Source organism: Panthera pardus, unplaced genomic scaffold, assembly GCF_024362965.1.
Source record: "Panthera pardus isolate Hobbes unplaced genomic scaffold, ASM2436296v1 HiC_scaffold_3, whole genome shotgun sequence".
NCBI classification, from domain to species: Eukaryota; Metazoa; Chordata; class Mammalia; order Carnivora; family Felidae; genus Panthera; species Panthera pardus.
The window spans coordinates 47,329,279-47,354,400 of record NW_026526876.1 but is presented as its reverse complement, the minus strand read 5'-3'; the positions used below and the strand labels follow the sequence as shown (position 1 = coordinate 47,354,400).

The 25,122-nt window shown below is 36.1% G+C and overlaps 1 protein-coding gene across 2 annotated transcripts in view; it reads right to left on the bottom strand.

The window, feature by feature from the left end:
- Positions 1 to 25,122, bottom strand: part of MED13 (mediator complex subunit 13) — a 109,127-nt gene that overhangs the window by 19,644 nt on the left and 64,361 nt on the right. For both annotated transcript variants that reach the window (XR_002075509.2, XM_019431058.2), the window contains exons 11-20: positions 24,876 to 24,957; positions 22,775 to 22,896; positions 20,975 to 21,065; positions 20,621 to 20,835; positions 19,054 to 19,250; positions 17,387 to 18,300; positions 5,954 to 6,115; positions 3,112 to 3,335; positions 1,500 to 1,689; positions 82 to 544 (exon numbers count right to left, since the gene is read on the bottom strand). Coding sequence is in view for 1 of the 2 variants with exons in the window: in XM_019431058.2 (XP_019286603.1) it covers positions 82 to 544; positions 1,500 to 1,689; positions 3,112 to 3,335; positions 5,954 to 6,115; positions 17,387 to 18,300; positions 19,054 to 19,250; positions 20,621 to 20,835; positions 20,975 to 21,065; positions 22,775 to 22,896; positions 24,876 to 24,957 (2,660 nt within the window). In the remaining variant the exon portion in view is untranslated. The remainder of the gene's footprint in view (positions 1 to 81; positions 545 to 1,499; positions 1,690 to 3,111; positions 3,336 to 5,953; positions 6,116 to 17,386; positions 18,301 to 19,053; positions 19,251 to 20,620; positions 20,836 to 20,974; positions 21,066 to 22,774; positions 22,897 to 24,875; positions 24,958 to 25,122) is intronic.

Here is a 25,122-nt window from a genome sequence, read left to right as displayed (position 1 = left end):
CAAGGATAAGACCAAAAAATTCTGTGTTCATTCACAATGTATTTACATTTCTGTGAACAATAGTATATTTAAAAAAGGTACCTTTCAGACACATCAGGATGTGGCTGAGTGGGAAGTGAAGATGATTCTCCAGAAATCCCAGCTGTTTGTAGAGCTGATGACTGTTGCCCTCCTAGCTGGCCATTCTGAACTGTACTCGCTTGTGTAGACATGGATCCTGTAGCACTACTGTTCATACTGCCAAAGGGTGGAAATGAGGGTAGTTTATTTGATGGTACTCCACTACTCAAGTTGGAGGATGATGAAGATGAAGTTGAAGTTGTGGTCAAAGTTGAATTAGCTGTGGCAACTGAAGAAGACATGGCAACACCTGAAGTCATTGTCATAGTGCTACTTGCTGCAGATGCTAGGGTGGCAGATGGAGTATTAGCATTTCCAGTATTTGTCATCTGAGGTGGAGTAATCAAAGATTGACTTGTAGGGGCAACTAAATTTGGCTGGGAGAGTAGAGAGCTGTCCAAAGGCTGGGAAGCAAGATAAGGACCTAAAGATAATAAAAACAGGCAGTATATTTAATTCTTTATTTTACTGATTGGTTCTTTTTTTATTCTACTATGTGAATAATTATCTAGTTGATGCTTTTTTAAATCACCCTCCCTTAGTTACTTGCTAGCAGTGTAGCAGATATAAGCTTTTTATTTCCCCCCAGAAACTGAAGAAACAAATTTTAAATGGAATTGAAAAAGCCAGCATTTTCATACAAAATCAAGAAATGGTTCCTATGAGAAAGTATAACAAAATTATATTTACTAGGCATAATTAATTAGATGAAAATAATATCAAGCAAATTTTCATCAAACCATTCAAAGGGTTCCTAATATTGAGTGAATTGGGAGCTAACTAGATATAAATAAAATAGAAAATGTTATTATGGGATTCATATTATCAGGATGTCTAATAAGGGTCAATATTTTGGTTCTGTGTTTCCTTGGATTGTCTAAAGTAAGTCCATTGATATTTATTTAATTCAATGTTAATTCAAGGGTGTTAAAAGCCGTCTTAAATAGATGTTATTTTCTTAGTTCAACAAAGAACTGTTTCTTGGTGTTGTAGAGGTAACAACAAGTCATTTTATCTCTAAACCAATAACAAATCTTAATGTTAATAAGCTTAAATAAAAACACAAATTCATCAGATCCAAAAGAAGCAAAGGAAATTGTTTATACCCTCAATTTCTTCTTACCTGATAGAATCCCTATTTTGGGAATCAGCAAACTTTCTCTGTAAAGGGTCAGACAGTAAATATTTTGGGTTTTGTGGGTCTCACAGTCTCTGTCACAACTATTCAGCTCTGATGTTATAGCACAAAAGCAGCCAAACAATATGTAAACAAATGAGCATGGCTGGGTTCCAATAAAATTTTATTTACAAAAACAGCTAATACACTAAAGCTACACTTTGCTACCACTGATCTTATAAAATAAATGCAAATTTAATACCTAAGTCATATCTGCAGACTTGTGCATAAAGCTTGAGTTTAGAAAATGCTTCATTGTTACCATCAGCTGCCTGAGAGAACCATTCTGCTACCAACTTTTCTGATAGTTTCTTTGATGCAGTAGATCCAACTCTCATGATCCCATCTGTCAACAGTCGAGAAATAGGTCTATGCTGACCTAGTCGACAGGACTAGAGATATACATAAAGAAAACAGAATTAGTGAATTTATTATAGTATTTGAGTACATGTTATAAATAAAGCATTTAATTTATTTTTACTTATTTTTAAAAATATCTCTTACATATTTTAAATAATCATTTATTCATTTATTTTTATGTAATCTCTACACCCAACATGGGGCTCCAACTCACAAGCCCAAGATCAAGAACCACATGCTCTAACAACTGAGCTAGCTAGGAGCCCCAAGCATTTAAGTTATTTAAAGTAAGCTTTATAATTTATAATTAACATTTGGAATAAAAATATCAAGAGTGAAACGGTACATCTTTTTCTCTTTCACATGAGAAATCCAAATTAAACTATCTCCAATGAAATAAAACACCTAGATAAGAATGGCACAAGAAGCATAGTTTGAAGATTGAAAACTTGCAGAATACAGATATAACTGAGCATAAAAATGCACATATATCCCAGTCAAATCAAAATAAAAACTGTATATACATTATGAATTTGCCAGCTCTCCCTCCAATTCTATGGGCCACTGATGTCTATTACAAGAAGCCCAATATCAAATAAGTTTGTAACACTAAATTAAGAAAATATAGAGAGGATTTCTTTACTCTTAAGACTTTCAAAGGCTTTAATAATCTAATATGAATAGTGAATCTCTAAAAAAGTAATATAAAGCATAATGTTTCCCCAGAGCTATTTAATCATGGAACTTTTGTCTGGAGAGACTTTGCAGAACAAGTAACACTCTTTGGGAAATAATTATTTCCCAAACACACTACAGATGACCTGCAATTAAATGGAACATTTATAAGGAACTAAACTAACACAAACTAACAATTCAGATTGTCAAATTAAATTTTAAGGACTGGATTTCCAACATTTGTAGGAAAAGAAAGGTATAATCAAGTAAGGCTTTATGTCCTGTACCACTTAAAATTTGTAATCACTGCACTCATGATGGCTACAACATGAGAATTATAACTTTAAGAAGATCAGTCAAGAATTTCAAAAAAAAATAATGATCATAGAGAAATCTAGCACAGCTTTATTTTATGAAAGTGAGGCCTAGTGTCAGTACCTGAGGTCCTAGAGAATCAGGACTAGAATTTTCATAAATGTAATTTTTTCCTGGCTACTTAATACTACCCTTTGTTTCAGAAAAAAGATGATCATAAAAGGTACATATATGCCCTTGAAGGTTTTTCCCCAATACAGCAATTTCTACTGTGACACATGGCACACATATCCAACAAAGGGTCCCGGTCTAATGCTGTGAAGAATATAACTGGCTAGTATGAGAACTACACAACTAGTCTCACATCATTATTATTCTGTACAATCAACTGAACTGCCCAGTACATTTCATATATAAACATACAAATTATAGTCTTAAAATGCTACCTCTTTTTAAACACCTACCTCATATATTGCAGTGAGGTCTCTAAAAAAGCTTTTGGCTCCATTTAACAAGGCTTCATTTTCTGGACATAGTACAACATAGGCTATATCTCTTTGAGATCCATAGGGTTCCAGCATAAGTCTCTCCCAATAAGGGAGTGCAAATGGAGAAAGCACCAGAAAATCATAATCATAACCCAACAAAAACGTAGGGATTGGCAGTGGTTCTGGGGATTCATCAGTTCCTAAATAAGAAAATCAGATTTTAAGAAAACATTTTACAGCAGTTACATGTCTTTTTTTTTTTTTTAATGTTTATTCATTTTTGAGACTGAGAGAGAGAGAGAGAGAACACATGAGCATGTGTGCAGGTGGGGGAGGGGAAGAGAGAGATGGGGACAGAGGATCTGAAGTGGGCTCTGTGCTGACAGCAGCGAGCCCAATGTAGGACTTGAACTCACGAACTGTGAGATCATGACCTGAGCTGAAGTCGGATGCTCAAATAAGACACCCAGGTGCCTCTGTCTTCTTTTTTATTTAAATGTCAAAATTACTGAAGTCATTATTAGAAGTAATTAAAGACAAAAACATGTAAAGCCAATGACTGAGACGCGTCCACAGTTAGGCATTTGCTAAATGGTCTTTATAAAACATATGATTTATACCTCATTTAAATGTAAATCCATTGGAGCACCTGGGTGGCTCAGTTGGTTGAGCTTCTGACTTCAGCTCAGGTCAAGATCTGCTGGTTCACGTTTGAGCCGCACATGGGGATCTCTGCTGTCAGTACAGAGCCCTATTCAGATCCTGTCCTCCCTCCTTCTCTCTGCCCCTCCCCCACTAAAGCTCATACACTCTCTCTCAAAAACAAATAAAGTTAAAAAAAATAAGTGTAAAAAAATTAATTTAGAATGAAAAAAGAAGTACAAAAGAAAACATGGAAGAGGAGTTTTATTTTTTATAAATTTGGACTGGGGAAAGCCCTTCTAAGCATAACATAAAAACCTGTCCATTTAAAAGTTGATTAATCTGGGGAGCCTCGGTGGCTCAGTTGATTAAACGTCTGACTCTTGATTTCAGCTCAGGTCATAATCTCATTGTCATGGGATGAGCCACACGTCAGGCTCTGTGCTGACAGCACGAAGCCTGCTTGGGATTCATTCATTCATTCCCTCCCTCCCTCCCTCCCTCCCTCTCAAAATAAATAAACATTTTTTAAAAAGAGTTAATTATTATAACTACATAAATTTTAAAATTTGGCACAAAAAGCATTATACAAAAGCCAAATGATTAAACAATGAATTGGAAAAAAGATGTGCAATACATATGACAAAAGGTTCATTTCCTTACCATATAAAGGGGACTTATAAATCCCTAAGAAATGACCAACAACCTAACAGAAAAATGGATAAAGGATATGAACAAAATCCACAGAAACAAATATACATAAAAAGATCTCAATCTCATTAAGAGAAGGCAAATTAAAATGGTGAACAGTTATAACATTTACTATGTGCTAGATACTGTTCAAAGATCTTTACATATGTTAACTCTTTTAATCCACACAAAACCATGAGGCAGATACTAACATTAACCTGTTTTAAAATTTATTTTGAGAGAGAGACAGAGAGAGAGCGTGCGTAAACAAAGGAGGAGCAGAGAGAGCGAGAGAGAGCGAGCCAGAGAGAGAATATCCCAAGCAGGCTCCACACTCAGTCCAGAGTCCAATGTGGCACTTGATCCCACCAACCATGAGATCATTACCTGAGCCGAAATCAACAGTTGGGACACTTAACTGAGGCACCCAGGTGCCTCCAAATATATTTTAAAAGCTCCAATTACTCCCACCTTTCAGAGACAATCTTCAATAGATAGTTCAAGTATTTTTTTTTAAGTTTATTTATTTATTTTGGGAGAGAGACAGAGACCACACAAGTCGGGGGGGGGGGGGGGGGGGAGAGGAGGAGGAGGAGGAGGAGGAGGAGGAGGAGGAGGAGGAGGAGAGAGAGAGAGAGAGAGAGAGAGAGAGAGAGAGAGAGAGAGAGATGCCAAGCAGGCTTCGAGCTGACAGCGTAGAGCCTGACGTGGGGCTCAAACTCACGAAACTGCAAGATCATGACCTGACCCAAAACCAAGAGTAGGACGCTTAACCAACTGAAGCACCCAGGCACCCCAATAGTTTCAAGATTTTGAACGTTCTCTTTCTTTACAGATGACCATAAATCTACTGTGTACCATATACATATACATATATATATATGTATATGTTTTTTAAAGATTTTTAAGTAATCTCTATACCCAATGTGGGACCTGAACTCACACCCCGAGATCAAGAGCCACATGCTTCACCTATTGAGCCAGCCAGGTGCCTCTAACTGTGTACCACATTGAGTATTCCTTTGCTACTCCTACAACCAGCAAATTTCTTCTCGTTTCCCCCCTTTTGTGCAAATGAAGAACTCGGGGTCTTTTATCACTACGATTATCCCCTCCATTGGCCCTATTTTTCATTCAATTTTGTAAAATGATAATTTGCAACGAAAGCAATGTTCATTTTAAAAAATTTTGGCAGTACGATTCTTTCTTTCAAAAATCTTAGATTTCATAAAATCTCACTGGTCAGTCTAGCCTGTATAAATAGATCTAGGTGAGGCTGTTCTTTCTGAAGAGGGGTTGGAGAACCCAGTAAACTGAATGTTGGAAATGTTCAAACTAACAAAGGTTAGGACTGACCACACTGGCATTAAGCCAAGCAAATGCTACAAAAATATTTTAAAAAGATGAATGTGCTTATTCTAAGTTAGGCACAAAAATGGAGGACTAAAATAAAACCAGTCAATACACATTACTATAAATTACTTACCATAAGAGCCTCGGCCAGCCATTTTATGAAATTGTTGCCAAGTAAGAGGGCCTTGAACTCCCCAAGGCCTTACTGTTCTTTTTTTCTGAATAGCATCCTGAAGAACTGGCTGAAGAGATAGGAGCATTCGAAGTATATCCTGTGAGCACTGCATACTCACATCTACAACCATTAAAAAGGAAAAAAATAAGAATTACTATTGCCAACACAAAGAACTTTTTTTTTTTATGTTTATTTATTTTTGAGAGGAGGGGAGGGGCAGAAAAATAGAGACACACCGAATCCTGAGTAGGTTCCAGGCTCTGAGCTGTCAGCACAGAGCCTGACACAGGGCTGACACAGGGTTCAACCCCACAGGTCGTGAGATCATGACCTGAGCTGAAGTCAGACACTTAGTTGACTGAGCCACCCAGGTACCCCAAGAAATAAAATCTTAAAAAAACAAATACATGAAAGAAAGTTCAACTTTCATCATCAAGATTAAGCATCTGTTTGTGCAGAAAACTGTATTAGTTTTGATCTCAAATGATCTGTAGAAATGGTTCTTCTAGATCCTTACCAATGAACAGACGTAATGAAAGTTATTGTAACTCATCTCCATAAAAAAGTTAATCATTAGCTCACTAACCAATTTATAAATTAATCAAAAAATTTCTTCCTTTTTGCATTTGTTTTGGATGGTAGTTTTGGTAGTTTAGGAGAAAGAACTCTACCTCACAGTGAAATGAGTTATAAATTGTGTACCTTAGTTACTACCACTATGGTAAAATGATCTGATAGAGAAGACTAGTTACATTGACTAAAATTTAATTTGGAAAGTAAACCGTAACAATTTTGAAATACAGAACTTATACAGTAACAGATAACTTGCTCACACTATAAAAAGTGTTATAATATCCACAGATATTTTGTAAACCTGGATTACAGATTTATAGATTATCACATTATCATGACCTGCATTTCTGACCCACTATCAGAATGGGTATGAAAGATGTTGCTCTTAAATATCAAAAGGCTTTAAAAAAAAAAAAAATCACTAAATGTTACTGATATACTTAATCTGCTCCCCCAGTAGGTTTAGTTGTAGCATTAAACATGCTTGAGTACTTTTACAGTTAGTCATTTAACTTTAGTTCATTATTATTATTGCCTAATTTATTATATCTGGCTTTCATTCCCTATATCTAAATAGCATATGAATTAGAAGTAATTTAATTTCAAATATACTGCTTAATAACTATTATGCTTAAATAAACTACTGTATACACAATAGAATATATAGTCAGTAAAGTAACAACAGAGCTGTCTGAAATGGACTGACTTACACACTGGTAAAGCAAAAGCAAGTTATAAAACTATCTACAGAGGATATTTTACACAAATAGTATAAAACATAAATGTGTATTCACATAAAATGAAATCTAGAAAAAGTTGCTATTGGCTAAGGTGGTTTGTCATAATCACATGGGAACTTTTTAAAAACATATGCAGAGCTACCCTGAGAAATTCTGACCTGGGTTTAGCTCAGGAATTTGTATTTTGAATACTTTTTCATTCTTTTAGAAAGTATATTTATTTAAGACCTATTATGGGCCAAGAATTATGCTAGCTGCAAGAAATATGCTGTGTAAATTAATTCTTATTTACATCTTGAGGGATCTTATAATCTTGTGGGGGAGACAGACATGAAAAAGAATATAAACGTATATAGTGACAAGTGCCAAGTCTCTATTTAAGCTGAAGCCTGTTTGGAAAGCAATGATTAAAAGGGTATAAAACAATTTTTAAGAGGGATCATGAAAGACAGCACATAAATCAGTAGAAACATTACTGAACACCCAGAAATCTCACATTTATGGTCAATTTATTCTTGACAGGGCATCAAGACAAATTAACAGGGAAAGAATCTTATTGACAAATGGTTCTGTTGACAGGTAGATATTCACATGCAAAAGAATAAAGCTAGACCCCTTCCTTACACCTAATACAAAAGTTAATTAGGAATTTATTATACTCCCATATAGAAGTGCTACAAGTATAAAACTCTTAGAAATAAAAACTCAGGAATACATATTCATGACTTAGGGTTAGGAAAAGCCTTTGTAGATGGGATGCCAAAGCACAAGCAATGAGAGAGTAAGTATGCTGAACTTCATTAAAGCTAAATTTTTTTCTGCTTTGGGGCACCTGGGTGGCTCAGTTGGTTAAGCATCCAACTCTTGGTTTCAGCTCAGGTCATGATCTCGTGTTTTGTGAGTTCAAGTCCCACGTCAGGCTCAGTGATGACAGTGCGGAGCCTGCATAGGATTGTCTCTTAAAATAAATTAACTTAAAAAAAACAAACAACTCTTCTACCTCAAAGCATACTGTTAACAAAGTGAAAAGACAACCCAGAGAACAGGAGAAAACATTTGCAAATCATGTATCCGACAAGGGACATGTATCCAGAACATGTAAAGAACTCTTATAGGGGCACCTGGGTGACTCAGTCGGTTAAGCATTCGACTTCGGCTCAGGTCATGATCCTGTGGTTTGTGGGTTTGAGCCCTGCATTGGGCTTTGTGCTGACAGCTCAAAGCCTGGAGCCTGCCTCGAATTCTGTGTCTCCTTCTCTCTCTGCCCCTCCCCGTCTCACACTTTCTCTCAAAAATAAAAAGTTAAAAAAATAGTAACTCTTACAACTCAATGATGAAAGGATAAAAAGTCTAATTACAAAATGAACAAAGGTTCTGAAAAGATAATTCTCCAAAGACATACAAATGGACAACAAGCACATGAAAAGTCATTAGGGAAATGCAAATCAAAGCCACAATGAGATAATACTTCACAGTCACTACAATGACTGTAATAAAAAAAGACACAAAATGACAAGTGTTAATGAGGATGTGGAGAAAGGAGAACCCCCACACACTGCTGGTGGGAATGTAAAATGGTGCTTTGGAAAACACCTGGCAGTTCCTCAAAAGGTAAAACAGAGTTCTATGACCCAGCAAGTCCACCCATTGAGTAATGAAAACATGTTCACATAAAAACTTGTACACACATGTTCATACCAGCATTATTCGTAATAGCCAAACAGTAGAAACACTCCAAATGTCCATCATCAGATGAAAGGATAAATAAAGTATGGTATACCTGGATACAACAGAGTATTATTTGGCAATAAAAAGCAATTACAGGGAGCCTGGGTGGCTCAGTTGGTTGAACACCCAACTCCTGATTTCAGCTCAGGTCATGATCTCACGGTTTGGAAGTTTGAGCCCCCACTGGGCTCTAAGCTGACAGTGCAAAGCCTTTTTGGGATTCGTTCTCTTTCCCTCTCTCTGTCCCTCGCCTGCTCATGCTCTCTCTCTCTCTCTCAAAATAAATAAATCTTTAAAATTTTTTTCAAAAAAAAAAGCAATTAAGTACTAATGCATGCTACATGGATGATCTTTGAGAACACTATGCTAAGTGAAAGAAATCAATCATAAAAGACTACGGTATATGATTATGCAAAATGTACTAAAAAATCTATATACAGAGAATGTAGGGGCACCTGGGTGGCTCAGTCGGTTGAATGTCCAACTTCAGCTCAGGTCATGATATTGTGGTCCATGAGTTCAAGCCCCGTATCAGGCTCTGTGCTGACAACTCAGAGCCTGGAGCCTGCTTCTGATTCTGTCCTCCCTCTCTCTCTCTGCCCCTCCCCCACTCACACTCTGTCTCTCAAAAAATGAATGTTAAAAAAAATTTCATATAGAGAGAATGTAGTTGACTGGCATGGAAAGGGAGGGTTTGGAGGGAACTTCTAATGGGTATGAGGTTCTTTTTCATGGTGATGAAATGTAAAATTGACTGATGATGGCTATACAACTCCATGAATACATACCTTGCTTTACTGTGTTTCACAAATACTGCATTTTTTTTTTAATAGGCTGACAGTTTGTAGCAACCCTGCAACGAGCAGGTCTATTGGTGTCATTTTTCCAATAGCATTTGCTTACTTCATGTCCCTGTGTCACATTTTGGTAATTCTCCCAATATTTCAAAGTTTTTCATTGTTATTACATTTGTTATGGTGATCTGTGATCCATTAGTGATCTTTGATGTTACTCTTATAAATTTAGGGGGCACCACGAACCATTCTCACATAAGGCGACAAACCTAATAAATGTTGTGTGTGTTCTGCCCTACAACTGGCTTTTCCCCCTCTCTCCCTCTCTTTGGGCCTCTTTATTCCCTGTGACACAACAATATTGAAATTAGGCCAATTAATAACCTTACAGTGGCCACTAAGTATTCAAGTGAATGGAAGAGTTGTACTTTAAGTCAAAAGCTAGAAATGATTAAACTTAGTGAGGAAGGTATGTCGAAAGCCCACACAGGCTGAAAGCTAGGCCTCTTGCACCAAATAGCCAAATTGTGAAAGCAAAGGAAAAGTTGAAGAAAATTACAAGTGCTACTCCAGTGAACAAATGATTTTAAAAAATCAGCCTGTTAGCTGATATGGAGAAAGTTTTAGTGTTCTGGATAGAACACAACATGTCCTTAAGCCAAAGCCTAATCCAGAGCAAGACCCTAACTTTCTTCAATTCTGTGAAGGCTGAAGAGAAGTGAAGAAATTGCCAAAGAAAAGTCTGAAGCTAGCAGAAGTTGGTTCATGAAGTTTAAGCAAAGAAGCCATCTCCATAACACCAAACTGCAAGGTGAAGCAGTAAGGCTGTTTAAGTTAACTTCCTGCAGCAAGTTATCCAGAAGATCTAGCTAAGAAAATTAATGAAGATGGCTACACTAAATAGATTTTTCTTTTAATGTTTATTTATTTATTTAGAGAGTTAGAGAGCAAGCGTAAGTTGGGGAGTGGCAGAGAGAGAGAGAGAGAGGGAGAGAGAGAATCCCAAGCAGGCCTCATGTTGTCAATACAGAGCCTGACATGGGCTTGATCCCATAATCCACGAGATCATGACCTAAGCCGAAATCGAGTCAGACGCTTAACTGACTGAGCCACCCAGGAGCCCCAAATAATAGATTTTTCAATGCAGATGAAACAACCTTCTATTGGAAGAAGATATCATTTAGGGCTTTCATAGCTAGAGAGAAGTTAATGCCAAGTCAAAGGACTTGCTGTCTCTCTTGTTAAGGGCTAATGTGGTTGGTGACATTAAGTTGAAACCAATACTCATTTACTATTCTGAAAATCCTAGGGCCCTTAAAAATTAAAAAAAGAAAATAAAAAGAATTATGTTTAATCCTCTCTGCCCTGGCGCTATAAAATGAACAAAGCCTGGGTGATAGCACGTCGTTTACCTCATGATTTACTGAACATTTTAAGTCCACTGCTGAGATCTATTGCTCAGAAAAAAAGATTCCTTTCAAAATATGACTGCTCAGTCTATAGCCATACGACCCTGAACACACCCAATCTCCTCAAAATATGACTGCTCAAGACAATGCACCTGGTTACCCAAGAGCTCTGATGGAGAAGTACAATGAGATTAATGTTGTTTTCATCCCTGCTAACACAACATGCATTCTGTGGCTCATGGATTAAGGATCAAGTCTTATTTATTTAAGAAATAATTTCATAATGTTGTAGCTGCCATAGATAGTGATTCCTTTGATGGATCTGGGCAAAGTAATTGAAAAGCTTCTGGAAATGATTCACCACTCTAGATGTCACTTAGGAACATTTGTGATTCACGGGAAGAGGTCAAAAAACAGCATTAACAGGAGTTTGGAAAAAGCTGATTGCAACCCTCATGGATGACTCTGAGAGATTCAAGACTTCAGTGGAGATGAGGTGGAAATACAGAACTAGAATTAGATGTGACTGAATTGCTTGAATCTCATGATAAAACTTTAATGGATGAGAAGTTGCTTCTTATTTTTGAGACAGAATCTACTTCCAGTGAAGATGTTTTGAAGATTGTTGAAATGACAACAAAGGATTTAGAATATTACATATTCTAAATACACACACACACACACACACACACACACACACACACACACACACACATACTTTGTTGGTAAAGTAGCAGCAGAATTTGAGAGGACTGACTCCAATTCTGAAGGTTCCACTGTGGGTAAAGTGCTATCAAACAGCACCTCCTACTACAGAGAAACTGTTTATGAAAGGAAGACTCAATCAATGTGGCAAATTTCACTGTTGTTCTCATTTTAAGAAATTGCCACAGCTACCTCTCAGTCTTCAGCAACCACCATCCTCTCAGTCAGCAGCCATCAACAATGAGGCAACCAGCAAAAAGATTTATGACTTGCTGTAAGCTCAGATAATGATTATTAGCATTTTTTAGCAATGTAGTATTTTAAAATTAAGGTTATACATTTTTTAGACATAATGCTGCTGCACATTTAATAAGACTACAGTGTAGTGTAAATGTAACTTTTATGTGCACTGGGAAACCAAAATACTCATTTGACTCACTTTACTGTGATATTCGCCTTATTGTGGTAGTCTGGAACCAGATGCACAATGTTTCCGAGGCATGCCTGAACTAAAAACCATTCAACCATCTGTACACTTATAAATGAGAAAATTGTATGGTATGGCAGTCAATAAAGCTGCTGAAATCAGAGTTATCTTGGAGTTTTGTAATGGTGAGGATGGGCAGAAATATGGGTAATTTTTACTTCTCGGTTTTTTCATTGTCTAGATCCTTTCTTTTCAGCAAGTATGCATTTTTTAAAAAATTAGAACAAAGCTTTTCGGATGTTGAAAAAAAAAATTAACATTACCATTATAATGCACAAACTGCCGGGGTGCCTAGATGGCTCTTTTGGTTAAGCGTCCCACTCTTGATTTCTGATCAGGTCATGATCTCGCAGTTCGCGAGTTCGAGCCCTATGCTGACAGTTGAGCTCTGCACTGACAGTGTGGAGCCTGCTTGAGATTCTCTCTCTTCCCCCCTCTCTCTGGCCCTCTCCCACTTGTACTTTCTCTCTCTCAAAATAAATAAATAAACATAAAAAAATAAAATATACAAACTGTTGTTTATAGATTTTTAATTCCTTCAAACAAATATTTTAACCCCTTGGACCTCTACCATATGCCAGGCACTGTTCTAAGTATTTGGGATATATCAACAAGCAAACCAGACAAAAATTCTTGCACTTACACAGAATTTGCATTGGGTAAATTTAATGGAGATAATAATAATAAATTATGAATTAGTATGTTAGAGGGTAATATGCACACTATGGAAAAAAAACAAAACAAGCAGGATGGAGAATGTGGAGAGGGGTTTGCAATTTTATACTGAGAAAATGGTATCTGAGAAGATTTAAAGGAGACAAGACAGTTACCCATGTAAATATGTGGGGGAAAGTTGTCTCAGGCAGAGGAAACAATTAGGCAAAGGTCCTACCTAATGTAGGACTTTTCCTTTCATGATGCTACTGTAGTTTAATGAAAGCATTCCAATAAATATTACACATTTAGCTTTTAAAGCATTGTTTTATACTGAAATGTATAAAAAGGCATTGCTCTTTTTGTTTTAAATTATTCTTAAAAATTATTTATTTAAGTAATCTCTACACCCAATGTGGGGCTCAAACTCATGACTCTGAGATCAAGAGTGGCATGCTCTTCCAATTGAGCCAGCCAGGCACGCTTGTTTTGAATTAGCTTAACACAAGTTCTGAGGATTCGGTTTACATTAATGTCTACTGTTACACAAAAAATATTAAGACTCAATATTTTCTATTATTTGGAAAATAAGTTGGTTCTTTTTTTTGAGGTGCATCTGGCCTAAGTTCTTTTTTTATTTTTTATTAGAGGTAAAATTGACATAACATTAGTTTCTGGTGCACAATGTAATGATTTAATATTTGCATATGTTGTAAAATGATCACCACAATGCCTCCACAGCCTATATTCTTAACTATCACCTACGGCTGAAAACAATCCTGCCCTTTTTTTGAACATCTACAACATTCACATATACCTTTTTCAACTTGGTCCTTGAGTACAATGAGTTTGATGAATCATCAAATTATGTCATGAACAAAATATTAACCACTGGTCCATGTATTGCCCTCCTATCTTATATCACAAATTTTAATAATATTATGAACAACTATGATCTCATGACCCAAGAACTAGAACATCACCAAAGTTCTTCTCTCTATCCTATCCCTCCCACAGCTTTTTAAAATTAACCACTATCCTGGGGCGCCTGGATAGCTCAGTCGGTTAAGCAACTTAAGCCGAGGTCTGACTTCGGCTCGGGTCATGATCTCGCAGTTCATAAGTTCAAGCCCCGTGTCAGGCTCTGTGCTGACAGCGTGGAGCCTGGAGACTGCTTCGAATTCTAAGTCTCCCTCTTCCTGCCCCTCCCCCTGGTCATACTCTGTCTGTCTAAAAAATAAACATTAAAAAAAATAAATAAATAAATAAATAAATAAATAAAATAATAATAAAAATAAAAAATGAACATTAAAAATTTTTAAATAAGATGAAATTATTAATAAACAAATGAATGAATGAATGAGTGTAGGAGATTCATCGTATCTCCCAGAATGCTAAGCACATTGTTTTGCATGTGTCAAAAAGATGACTGAATTAGCAAATGACTCATGGACCAAATAGAGAAGTTATTATACGGCATATACCACCTTAGAAAAGATCCTTACCAAAAACCACATTTTGAAGGAGGCAAATTTTCTGTATAACAGTCAAAAATTAGAAAAGTTAGGTGGTATACTGAGACATATTTTAAAAACTGTTGGGGGGCGCCTGGGTGGCTCAGTCGGTTAAGTGTCCAACTTGGGCTCAGATCATGATCTCACGGTTCATGGGTTTGAGCCCCACTTCGGGCTCTGTGCTGACAGCTGAGAGCCTGGAGCCTGCTTCAGATTCTGTGTCTCCCTCTCTCTCTGCTCCTCCCCCACTCATTCTCTGTCTCGAAAAAAGTAAATAAACATTAAAAAAAAATTAATAGAAAGTGTTGGGGTGCCTGGGTGGCTCAATCAGTTTAAGCGTCTTGACTCTTGATTTCAGCTCATGTATGATCTCACAGTTTGTGAGTTTGAGCCCCACCACTGGAGGCTCCGTGCTGACAGTGAGGAGCCTGCTTGGGATTCTCTTTCCTTCTGCCACTCCCTGCTCCCCACTCTCTCAAAATAAATAAATAAACTTTTGAAAAAACTGTACGTTGGTTGGTTGGTTGGTTGTGCCTGAAAGAAAAATATCTGGAGGCACCTGGGTGGCTGGCCCAGTTGGTTAAGCATCTGACTCTTGATTTCAGCTCAGGTCATAATCTCACCATTTGTGAGTTCAAGCCCTGCATCACGCACTGCATTGACAGTGTGGATCCTGATTGGGATTCTTCCTCTCTCTCTCTCTCTCTCTCTCTCTGCTCTCCCCCCACCTGTGCTCTGTCTCTCAAAATAAATAAATAAAAACTTAAAAAAAATTTTTTAAATATCTATTTTAATAATAATGGCAACTTAAATTAATTCAGTACTATATTCCAAGCACTGTACCAAGCATGTAATATGGATTAAATCATTAGCTTTTCTTTTCTTTTTTTTTTTTAAGTTTTTTTGAGTTTATTTATTTTGAGAGAGAGAGAGAGAGAGAGAGAGGGAGAGGGAGAGGGAGAGCGTGCGCGCACAAGCAGGAAGGGGCAGAGAGAAGGAGAGACAGAATCTTAAAAGCAGGTTCCACACCATTAGCACAGAACCCGGTGTGGGTCTTGAACTCACAAATCTTGAGATCATGACCTGAGCTGAGATCAAGAGTCAGACACTTAACCAATCGAGCCACCCAGGTGCCCCTAGATCCTTAAAACTCTACACAGCTAGTATTTGACGTTGTACCTTGTAGAACATTATTTGACGCTGATGATCATTTTCTCCTTCTTCAAACATTTATTGTACCTATTTGACTTCTAGGACACCCTACTCTCTTGGTTTTCCTCCCACTTCCTTGGTTTCCAATCCTGGATCCTTCCCTTCTCCATCTCTAAATGTCAGTTCCATCCTTCTCTCTAGTTACTCTCTATGTTGTTAAATCCAGCTCCATAGATTTTAACACTGATAACTTACACTAGAAAATTTTAATCTCCAGACCCAACCACTCCTGTGAATTTAAAACTGTTATCTCCACATATGTACCTGACCTCCTCTCCCAGTGTTTCCCTCCTCTATAATTAGAACCATCATTCATCCTGCTGCTCAAGCTATCCTTGATGCCTCATCATTTCTTGTATGTATCAGCAAATCCTATAGGTTCTACTTCCCAAATATACCTAGAACCTACTAATCTCCATCGCTTCCAATCTTGTCTAAGTTACCATCATCTTACACCATCTTTCTAAATGCTTCCTAACTATTCTATCTACTTCTATTCTTACCTTCACAACACATAATAGCCAGAATGATCTTTTAAAAAAATAGACAGAAAAAAGACCGTGTTATTTCTCTGCTCAAAACTGACCTATAGCTTCCCATCAGTCTTAGAATAAACTATAAAGGTTTTACACAGTCCCTAAGACCCCTACATGATTTTGGTTTTTGGCTAGCTCCTAGATTCATGTCTGACCAATCTCCCCATCACCCAATTCATTCCAGCAACAATGTCTCCTTACTGTTCCTCAAACATATTAACCATACTACTCCCTCTGGGTCTTTGCACTACCTGAAACACTCTTCCCCTAGTTATCCACATAGCTCCATTCCCTTACTTTATGTAGCACTTTGCTCAAATGCTGTCCCTCGGTAATATTTTTCCTAACCATACATCTAAAATAACCATACACACCTGGGGCACCTGGCTGGCTCAGTCAGTAGAGCATGTGACTCTTGATCTTGGGATGTGAGTTTAAGCCCCACACTGGGTATAGAGCTCACTTTAATTAATTAAAATAAATCATGAAGTACTTACCTAAATAAATAAAATAGTGTCCTCCTGTCTTTTTCCACTCCTTTCCACTTGCTTTTTCTTCAAAGCCATTTATCACTATCATTACATAATTACTTTTTTTTCATTTGTTTATATGTTCTACACTAAATTATAGGCTCAAAAAGGCAGGAACTAAGTTTGTTTCATTTAATGCTGCACTTTTACAAAGGAACAGTGTGTGGCACATATCAGGTGCTCAGTAAATATTTAATGATTGAAAGAATGTTGAATAAAGCAGACAACTAGCAATTTTCTGTTAATTAACATCTACAAAGTACCCTTTATACTCCCACATAAGTACATAATTACAGATTTACAAGAGCCATACTTTTATTGGTGAAATTAAACTAAACTGCTAGGAACTTCTCCCTTTAAAAATGTCATCCTTAAAGGAGTTTTCAGTCCAAATTTTAGTGTCTCTATTAGCTACATGGAAAACTGCCTTTAATACTTTATCCTCAGAAAGAAAGGCAAAGTCCTACTTAAAGGAAAAGAAACAAAAATTATTCCATTAGCATACTTACCATTTCTTTTGGACCAGGGGTGTAAGCATGAACTTTTCACAAGTGCTTCATCAACTTTCCCTCCTGACATGTTATCCATGAACTGACGTCCATGTTCTAATGCAAGGTAGCAGTCATTGCAACAGTCCCGCTCTTCAACACGTACCCAATTACTAATTACACCAATTCTAGGAAAAGGATCTTGGTCTGCTGCTCCAAAGGGTGAAAATAAATTAGTGCACTGATCTTGTAGCAATAATATCAACTCGTCAGGGAATTTTTCAGATTCCTTTAGTCCTCCATTAACATGTTCAGCAGAAGTAGCCCTGAGAGCTTCAAAACGTTTTTCTGCTTCTTTGCCACATTCTGTGTTGCGTCCTATGATGTCTAGTTCATCTTCAAGAAATAATCCTGAATTGTTTCCAAATTTTCTGTTCATGACAGCACTGAAGCCACAGGTACACCTATACTGTGCTTCCTGCATTGGATCTGGAATGTAAACTCCAACATCGGCACCCTTGATATTCATATTGCAGACACAGATACAGCAACTATCAAAGTTACAGTCTTTAAACAAATTCATAACTGATTCTGAAAGAATGAGGTTTACATAAAGACTGTGTGCTTCAGGGATGGAAGGAACAGTTGCAGGTTCAACAGAGTTAAGGGGTCTGCATGTGGATGGCGTGGAAGCTGGTGAATACAAATCTGAATTTTCATATTTGACTGAACCTTGAGCACTAGCAGGTCCACCAGCTCGAGGAGTCCTTGGAGTCCTTGGAGTCCTTGGAGTTGGAAACCTAGGTGTAGATGGAGAAGGAAGAATTCCTGCTCCACTGTTACTAGGAGGTGCACTGCTAGGAGGCATCCCAAAAGAAGTATGAGTCTGAGGTGTATAAGCAGGACCATATTCTTGATCAATAGTACTTCCATCGCTAGTGTTACCAAGGTGAAAGAAAATTAAACACATAAAGGAACATATTAGTGATATGAAACAGAACAAAAAATGTCCAGTATTTTTCAGTAACACTGATAATTATGAAAGTACAATTACTGCAAAAATTACAAGTAGAATTAAAATGTATTTCTGGTTAATAAATCCACTCTAGGTGACTGTTGTGGGCTGTGGACCAACCAACTAGCTCCATATTGTAAATAAAATCTGTTTACACTTACCCACACCTAAACATCCACCTTTACTATCTATAGTTCTTATACTACAAATAACCATATTTCATTGATCCTAAGATGCCACTGTTAAAAACAAAACAAAAAAAAACTTCTAATTTCAGAGATGTTTACATGCAATAAGGGACAATGGCCATTTAAAGAGGTCATAAGACACCCCAATTTCAGATACTAAAATATGAGAAGTATGTGATATGGCAAATACACAAATGGCATTTAGAATTTTAGAGCAAAATAAACAGTGCTTCTGAAGACAATCAAAAAACAAAACAAAAAAAAAAATGAAAGCAAGTAATCAATGAGTAATACTTAAATTTTCCAACAATTTATCCACACCCAACTAATACCATTATAATTTATTGATCAAAAAACAATTCTTAGAATCTTTAAAACCCAGCATCTTTTTTCTAAATACTAGCAAAGCAGGCACCTCTATGAAAAAAAATTAAAGCTATATAAGCACACCTGTAGTATACCAATAACATAAATCTATATCATACCCCTCTTTGATGAATGGCACTGCAGGCCCTGAGGAAAGCAATTCCAATTTTCCAACAGTCCAACTCTGACGGTAAATACACTCTTCTGGCAATTTGATAGGAGGCAGACATTGGCTTGGGAGACTTTTTAGAGGTGCAAACATGGAACACCCCACCAGAACTTGACAATTTTCAGGCTTATAGACATAAGAAAAATCCTACAATACAAAAACCATGACTTTCACCATCTTATCTTCCAAGGGAAAAAAGCTAAACTGTCTCTATCTAGTCTTTTTTCCCGTCTCTTTAAACAAAATAATAAAATGTAAATATAATTCTATTCTTTTTTTTTTTAAGTTCATTTATTTATTTAGAGAGAGAGGGAGAGCACGCACACACACGACAGAGAAAGAGGGAGAAAGGACAGAGAAAGAGGGAGAGAGAACCCCAAGCAGGCTCCACACTATCAGCAGAGAGACAGATGCGAGGCTCAATCTCACGAACCGAGAGATGACCTGAGTGGAAATCAAGGGCCAGATGCTTAACTGACTGAGCCACCCAGGTGCCTATTATTCTATTCTTAAATGCATTCTTTTTATTTTATTTCCAGTAAAATTAACATACAGTGTTATATTAGTTTCAGGTGTACAATATAGTGATTCAACAACTCCATAAATCACCTAGTGTTTATCACCAAACTCCTCTGATAATCATCAGTTTGTTCTTTATAGTTAAGAGTGTTTCTTAGTTTGTCTTTTTTTTCCCTTTGCTTATTTGCTTTGTTTCGTAAGTTCCACATAGGAGTGCAATTATATGGTATTTGTCCTTTTCTGACTTATATCACTTAGCATTACACTCTCTAGCTCCATCAAGGTCACTGCAAATAACAAGACCGAATTCTTTTTTATGGCTAAATAATATTCCTACGTGTGTGTATCTTCTATCCATTCATCTGTTCAATATCACTCATCATCATGGCTATGCAAATCAAAACTACAATGAGAGGGGAGTCTGGCTGCCTCAGTCGGTAGAGCATGCAACTCTTGATCTCAGGGTTGTGAGTTCAAGCCCAATGTATGGTATGGAGTTCACTTACAAGAAAACAAAAACAAAAAACCCTTACGATGAGATATCACCTCACACCTGTAAGAATGGCTAAAATAAAAAACACAAGAAACAGGTATTGGAGAGGATGTGGAGGAAAAGGAACTCTCTTACAATGTTGGTGGGAATGCAAACTGATGCAGCCACTGTGGAAAACAGTGGTGGTTCCTAAAAAAGTTTAAAACAGAACTACCCTACAGTCCAATAATCACACTACTGGGTATTTACTCAAAAATTACAAAAACACTAATCAAAGGGATACATGCACCCTTGTTTATAGCAGCATTATTTACAATAGCCAAATTATGGAAGCAGCCCAAGTATTCTTAAATGCATTCTCTGTAGTTTCACCACTATTCAGCCTATAAATTTGTTAATTACAAAATGAGAATCATGACAGATTTTTTAATATAGCAACAAACTAACTAAATCTATAAGAAAATATTGGTAGTAAACTATTTTTCCAGAAATATAAAATACTTACTTTAATTTCAGAAGGTTTTGGGCTACAGAATCCTTCATCAACCTCAATTTTGAACTGTGTTCCAACAGTAGAACTATTTCCTTCTAGAACAGTTCCTCCAGGTGTTATATCCATACTACCATATTCTTTATTACTCATATTCATTGGGGAAAATCCCATAATATGCTGTTCCAACGATGGTGGTGTAGGATACATTTTATGAAGATCTGCAGTGCCTATAATTAATAAAGCGCACATTTTAACATAAGACTAAATAAAAAGAAGTTAATTAATCTGTGTTTAAAAGAAAGGGGTGGGGAATTTTATTCATATTAAAAGTTACGGATTTATCTGCAGCAGATTTGGGAAGCTTACTTATGCAAGATAATGGATCCAGATTTCCTGTTTTTGATTCCTTACAGCTGGATTTATCATCTGTTCCATTTGCTGACTTTTTAGATCCAGGCTATTAACAAAAACAGAAACACATATTTATCTGAAATTTTAAATCCAATGTGATTCAAGATCATTAAGATGTAACTTGAAGGTCAAACCCATTCATCAAATATAGTATTTTGAATTTATGCTAGAGCCAAAATATTAGATACTAGAAACAATTTATAAAGACCTAAAACATATTTTAAACAATCACTGAACCTAGATTATTTTGTCTGTTTATATGATAATCCTGCAATTTAACAGAGGGAAAAGTTCCTCCAAATAAAAATGACTAATATTTTCAGAACACAGAAGAATAACCTACCACTTAAAGCCCATTAAAATTAAAAAAAAAAAAAAAAAAAAAAGAAAACGGAAATCTGCAATAAGGATTTGTAATACAGAACCGCTTTTTAGTAAAAAATACTCCTAAAACATTTGTCCCCTCAAATAAAATACATCAAATTTTCCTATATAATCAATCACCTCTCTGAATTCTAATTTATATTTTTACCTTGTTTAATAACCTCCTCTCCCTAGAAAAATGCTGCAACACGTAAAACAAAAGCATACACTTCAGAAAGATCTCATATGACAAACAATAGTATACCTAACTAAAAATTAGTTTTAATACGTTGAACAAACCAAGTTTTACTATCTCCAATCTATCACCAATGTTTTTATATTTGGTTATATCTAACATGGTTCCAAGTCTCCTGTTAGCCTCTTTGTCATAAACATAACAGTTCTAATTACAACCTTCTTACCTCACAATATCCATAGCTGATACATGAATAGTAACAGGAAGCATAAAAGTACCAAAGAATTCAAGGATATATTTACCTAGTAAATGGTGCTCTCTAAAATATACTATATTTTGAGATATAAAATGTTAGTTTATGTACAGCTATACCTGCTGTATATCACTTAATTGAAGACACCAAATGTGCCTATATGTGTACGTATGTGTATATATACACAAATACACACAGTGTGTATCATATACAAAAGAGGATTAAAAGTATATGTTATATAAAAAAGTATGTATTATATAGGACAAGAAAGACCAAATGTACTACAGATGTTTTTAAGCTACCTTTATGCAGATGAAAATGGAATTCCCTTTTATGATAATGCAGCACTCAGTTCACTAATCTGACATTCTAACAAACCTCATTTTAAGTTTTCTTTTATAATCACCTTTGTCTGCAAATGGATGTTCAAAATTAAATACTACCTCTTCTTCCTTTTTCATTATTATAGTATATTGCTGTCTTAAAATAATGGTTATGATGACAAACATATTCAAAAGAAGTGGTATTCCTTAATAAATTGACAAGGCATACAATTTTAATGTTAACTACTTATTATTCTTATCTAAGTGAGTCAATTCCAGGGTCATTTCTCAAATGAGAGGATTAAAGAATAGGAAAATAATTCTGCCTCCTAAAGATTGCAGAAAAAAAATATATCGTAGCGTTCAAATTAAACTTAATCACACATCCCAAACATAAAAAAAATTTAAAAAAACCACACATAGTTTGTAGGTGACACTATGCCAAGAATGCTCAAACATAAGTTTAAAAAAAGGAAACCAATTAATAAAATTTTATTCCAAAATACTTATTTTTCAGGGCCAAAACATACTGTTCAAGTCACACATCACTTCTGAAAAATAAGTCTACATGAAATTAAGGAAAAGATATTATAAATCTTAGCCATTAATAGAATACTCACTGTTAATTCATCTTCATCAGAATTGAAAAGATTATCAAGGTCAGTATAAGAGACAGCCAGGTCTGAGTCATAAATCAAGCTGGTTGATGGAGGGCGGGCATGACTAGTAGGGCGTGGAGCATCTACACGTCAACCAAAAAGGCAAAATAAAAAATTCCACTACTGACCAAATAAGTATTATTCTATTTATTTAAACTAGATATCTAACCTTAAACCTATTCTGCAATAAGAAACTATGATTTGCTTGGGGCGCCTGGGTGGCTTGGTTGGTTAAGTGTCTGACTTCGGCTCAGGTCATGATCTCCCTAGTCTGGGAGTTCAAGCTCCGCTTCAGGCTCTGTACTGACAGCTCGGAGCCTGGAGCCTGCTTCAGATTCTGTGTCTCCCGTCTCTCTTCCCCTCCCCAGCTCATGCTGTCTCTCTGTCTCTCTCAAAAAAATAAACATTAAAAAAAAAAAAAAAAATTAAAAAAAAAAACGAAACAGTGATTTCCTTGAAATCTAGAAATTTTTTCATAGAAATAAAATTGCAAATAAATGTAGTAACTTCTCCAGGAAGCTCACTAAAGGCTATGTAATCCATAACATGGCTAAGTACTCTGATTTTATATAACAAATAAAAAGATATACACTAACAGGACACTTTTATTTTTCTATCTTCCACATTTTTAGTTTTCTATCTTCCTGAAAGAAAGAAACATAGTACAATGATTAAGTGCCCTGGCTCTTGAGTCAGACAGACTATCATGAATTTGAATTCCCAACTATGACACTAACAATATGACCCTGAACAAGTTACTTAACCTCTCTGTACCTTAGTAATAACAAGAATTAAAAATGAAGGATGTAGCTAAAGCACTTTGTCCAGTGCCAGGCAGTGAAGTACTCAATAAATACTACCTGTTGGTTAAGCTTTCATTTTAGTTCTGGAATTAAAAAAAAATTTTTTTAAACGTTTATTCATTTTTTGAGAGACAGAGAGAGAGCATGAGCAGGGGAGGGGCAGAGAGAGAGAGGGAGACCCAGAATCTGAAGCAGGATCCAAGCTCTGAGCTGTCAGCAAAGAGCCCAATGTGGGGCTTGAACTCACGAGCGGTGAGATCATGACCTGAGTGAAGTCGGACGCTTAACCAACTGAGCCACCCAGGCGCCCCCTTAGTTCTAGAATTTTATTTTCCTTTTTTTTTCTTTTTTTTTTTTTTTTTTACTCTCCCCAGTTGTAGAGGGAAAAATATAGGATTACTTAAGAAAAATTACAAATACCAACAGAAGTTAAATTCCTTTTACATTCTCATATAAGAAAAAAAATTACAGTTTGGTGTATAACCTTCTGAAGTATGCTTGGTGTATCAAATGACTTGAAATAGTCCTCACTTTCAGAAAGATGAAAGTCACTTTCCAAGTGCCTCTGCATGATAGTTCTAAAAATTAACTGGAGCAGTTCTGAAATTTGGTGTAAAAAATCATCTAGGGTACTTATTAAAAAATATTTCAAAGCTCCACCTCAAAAGATTGCTCCAGAATGTGGGAGATGGTCCAAATTTAGAGAAAGCAGAAGACAGCAATTACACTCATTCCCACACAAATTTTGTAAAACAAATAATGTGCCACACCTCTCTATTCCAAGCACAAGGAGCACTAGTCAGACACTTTCAAAGTGGAGTCTTTTTCACAGTATCCTCAGTGCTAAGAATAGTCCCTACATATAAAACCTGTTTGATAAATATTTGTTAAATTAATAATTTCAACAGTTCTTCTAATTTGAGTGAGAGAGTAAAGGACAACAAAATTGTAGTCAAGTCTAATTTATAAAGTTGAGTTTTCAGATCAGAGAGGGACCTTAAGGTGATGATCTCTTCAAATCTCATTTTCCATAAGAACTATTTTTATTTGAGAGAAAGTTTCAACAATTCAAAACAGAATTTCTATCATCTCAACCTGCTTCTCTCAATACAAAATAAGCAGTAAATCATTTTAAGACAGGTACCTTTCTATGAAACATGAATTATGCAAAAAGGAACACTGTAAGTCCAATAATATCAGATTAGCTTGTAGCAGTAATCTTGTAATGCAATATTTTGATTAGAAAATAAAAGTTTTACCTTGCTTGATAGATGGACTAAATAATGACATAGCATCTTCTTCATGTGATAATACTGTTACACTAGATGGCCCATCTTCTACCTGCAAACAATATTACATATTAGACTGAAATATATAATTTAAAATAACAAAATCTTCCAACTACTGAGTAACTATGTGTCAAGCATCCTACTAGATGTTCTACAGACATACTAATTCCCACAATTAATCTATATGATAAATAGCACGTTCAACTTACAAAAAATA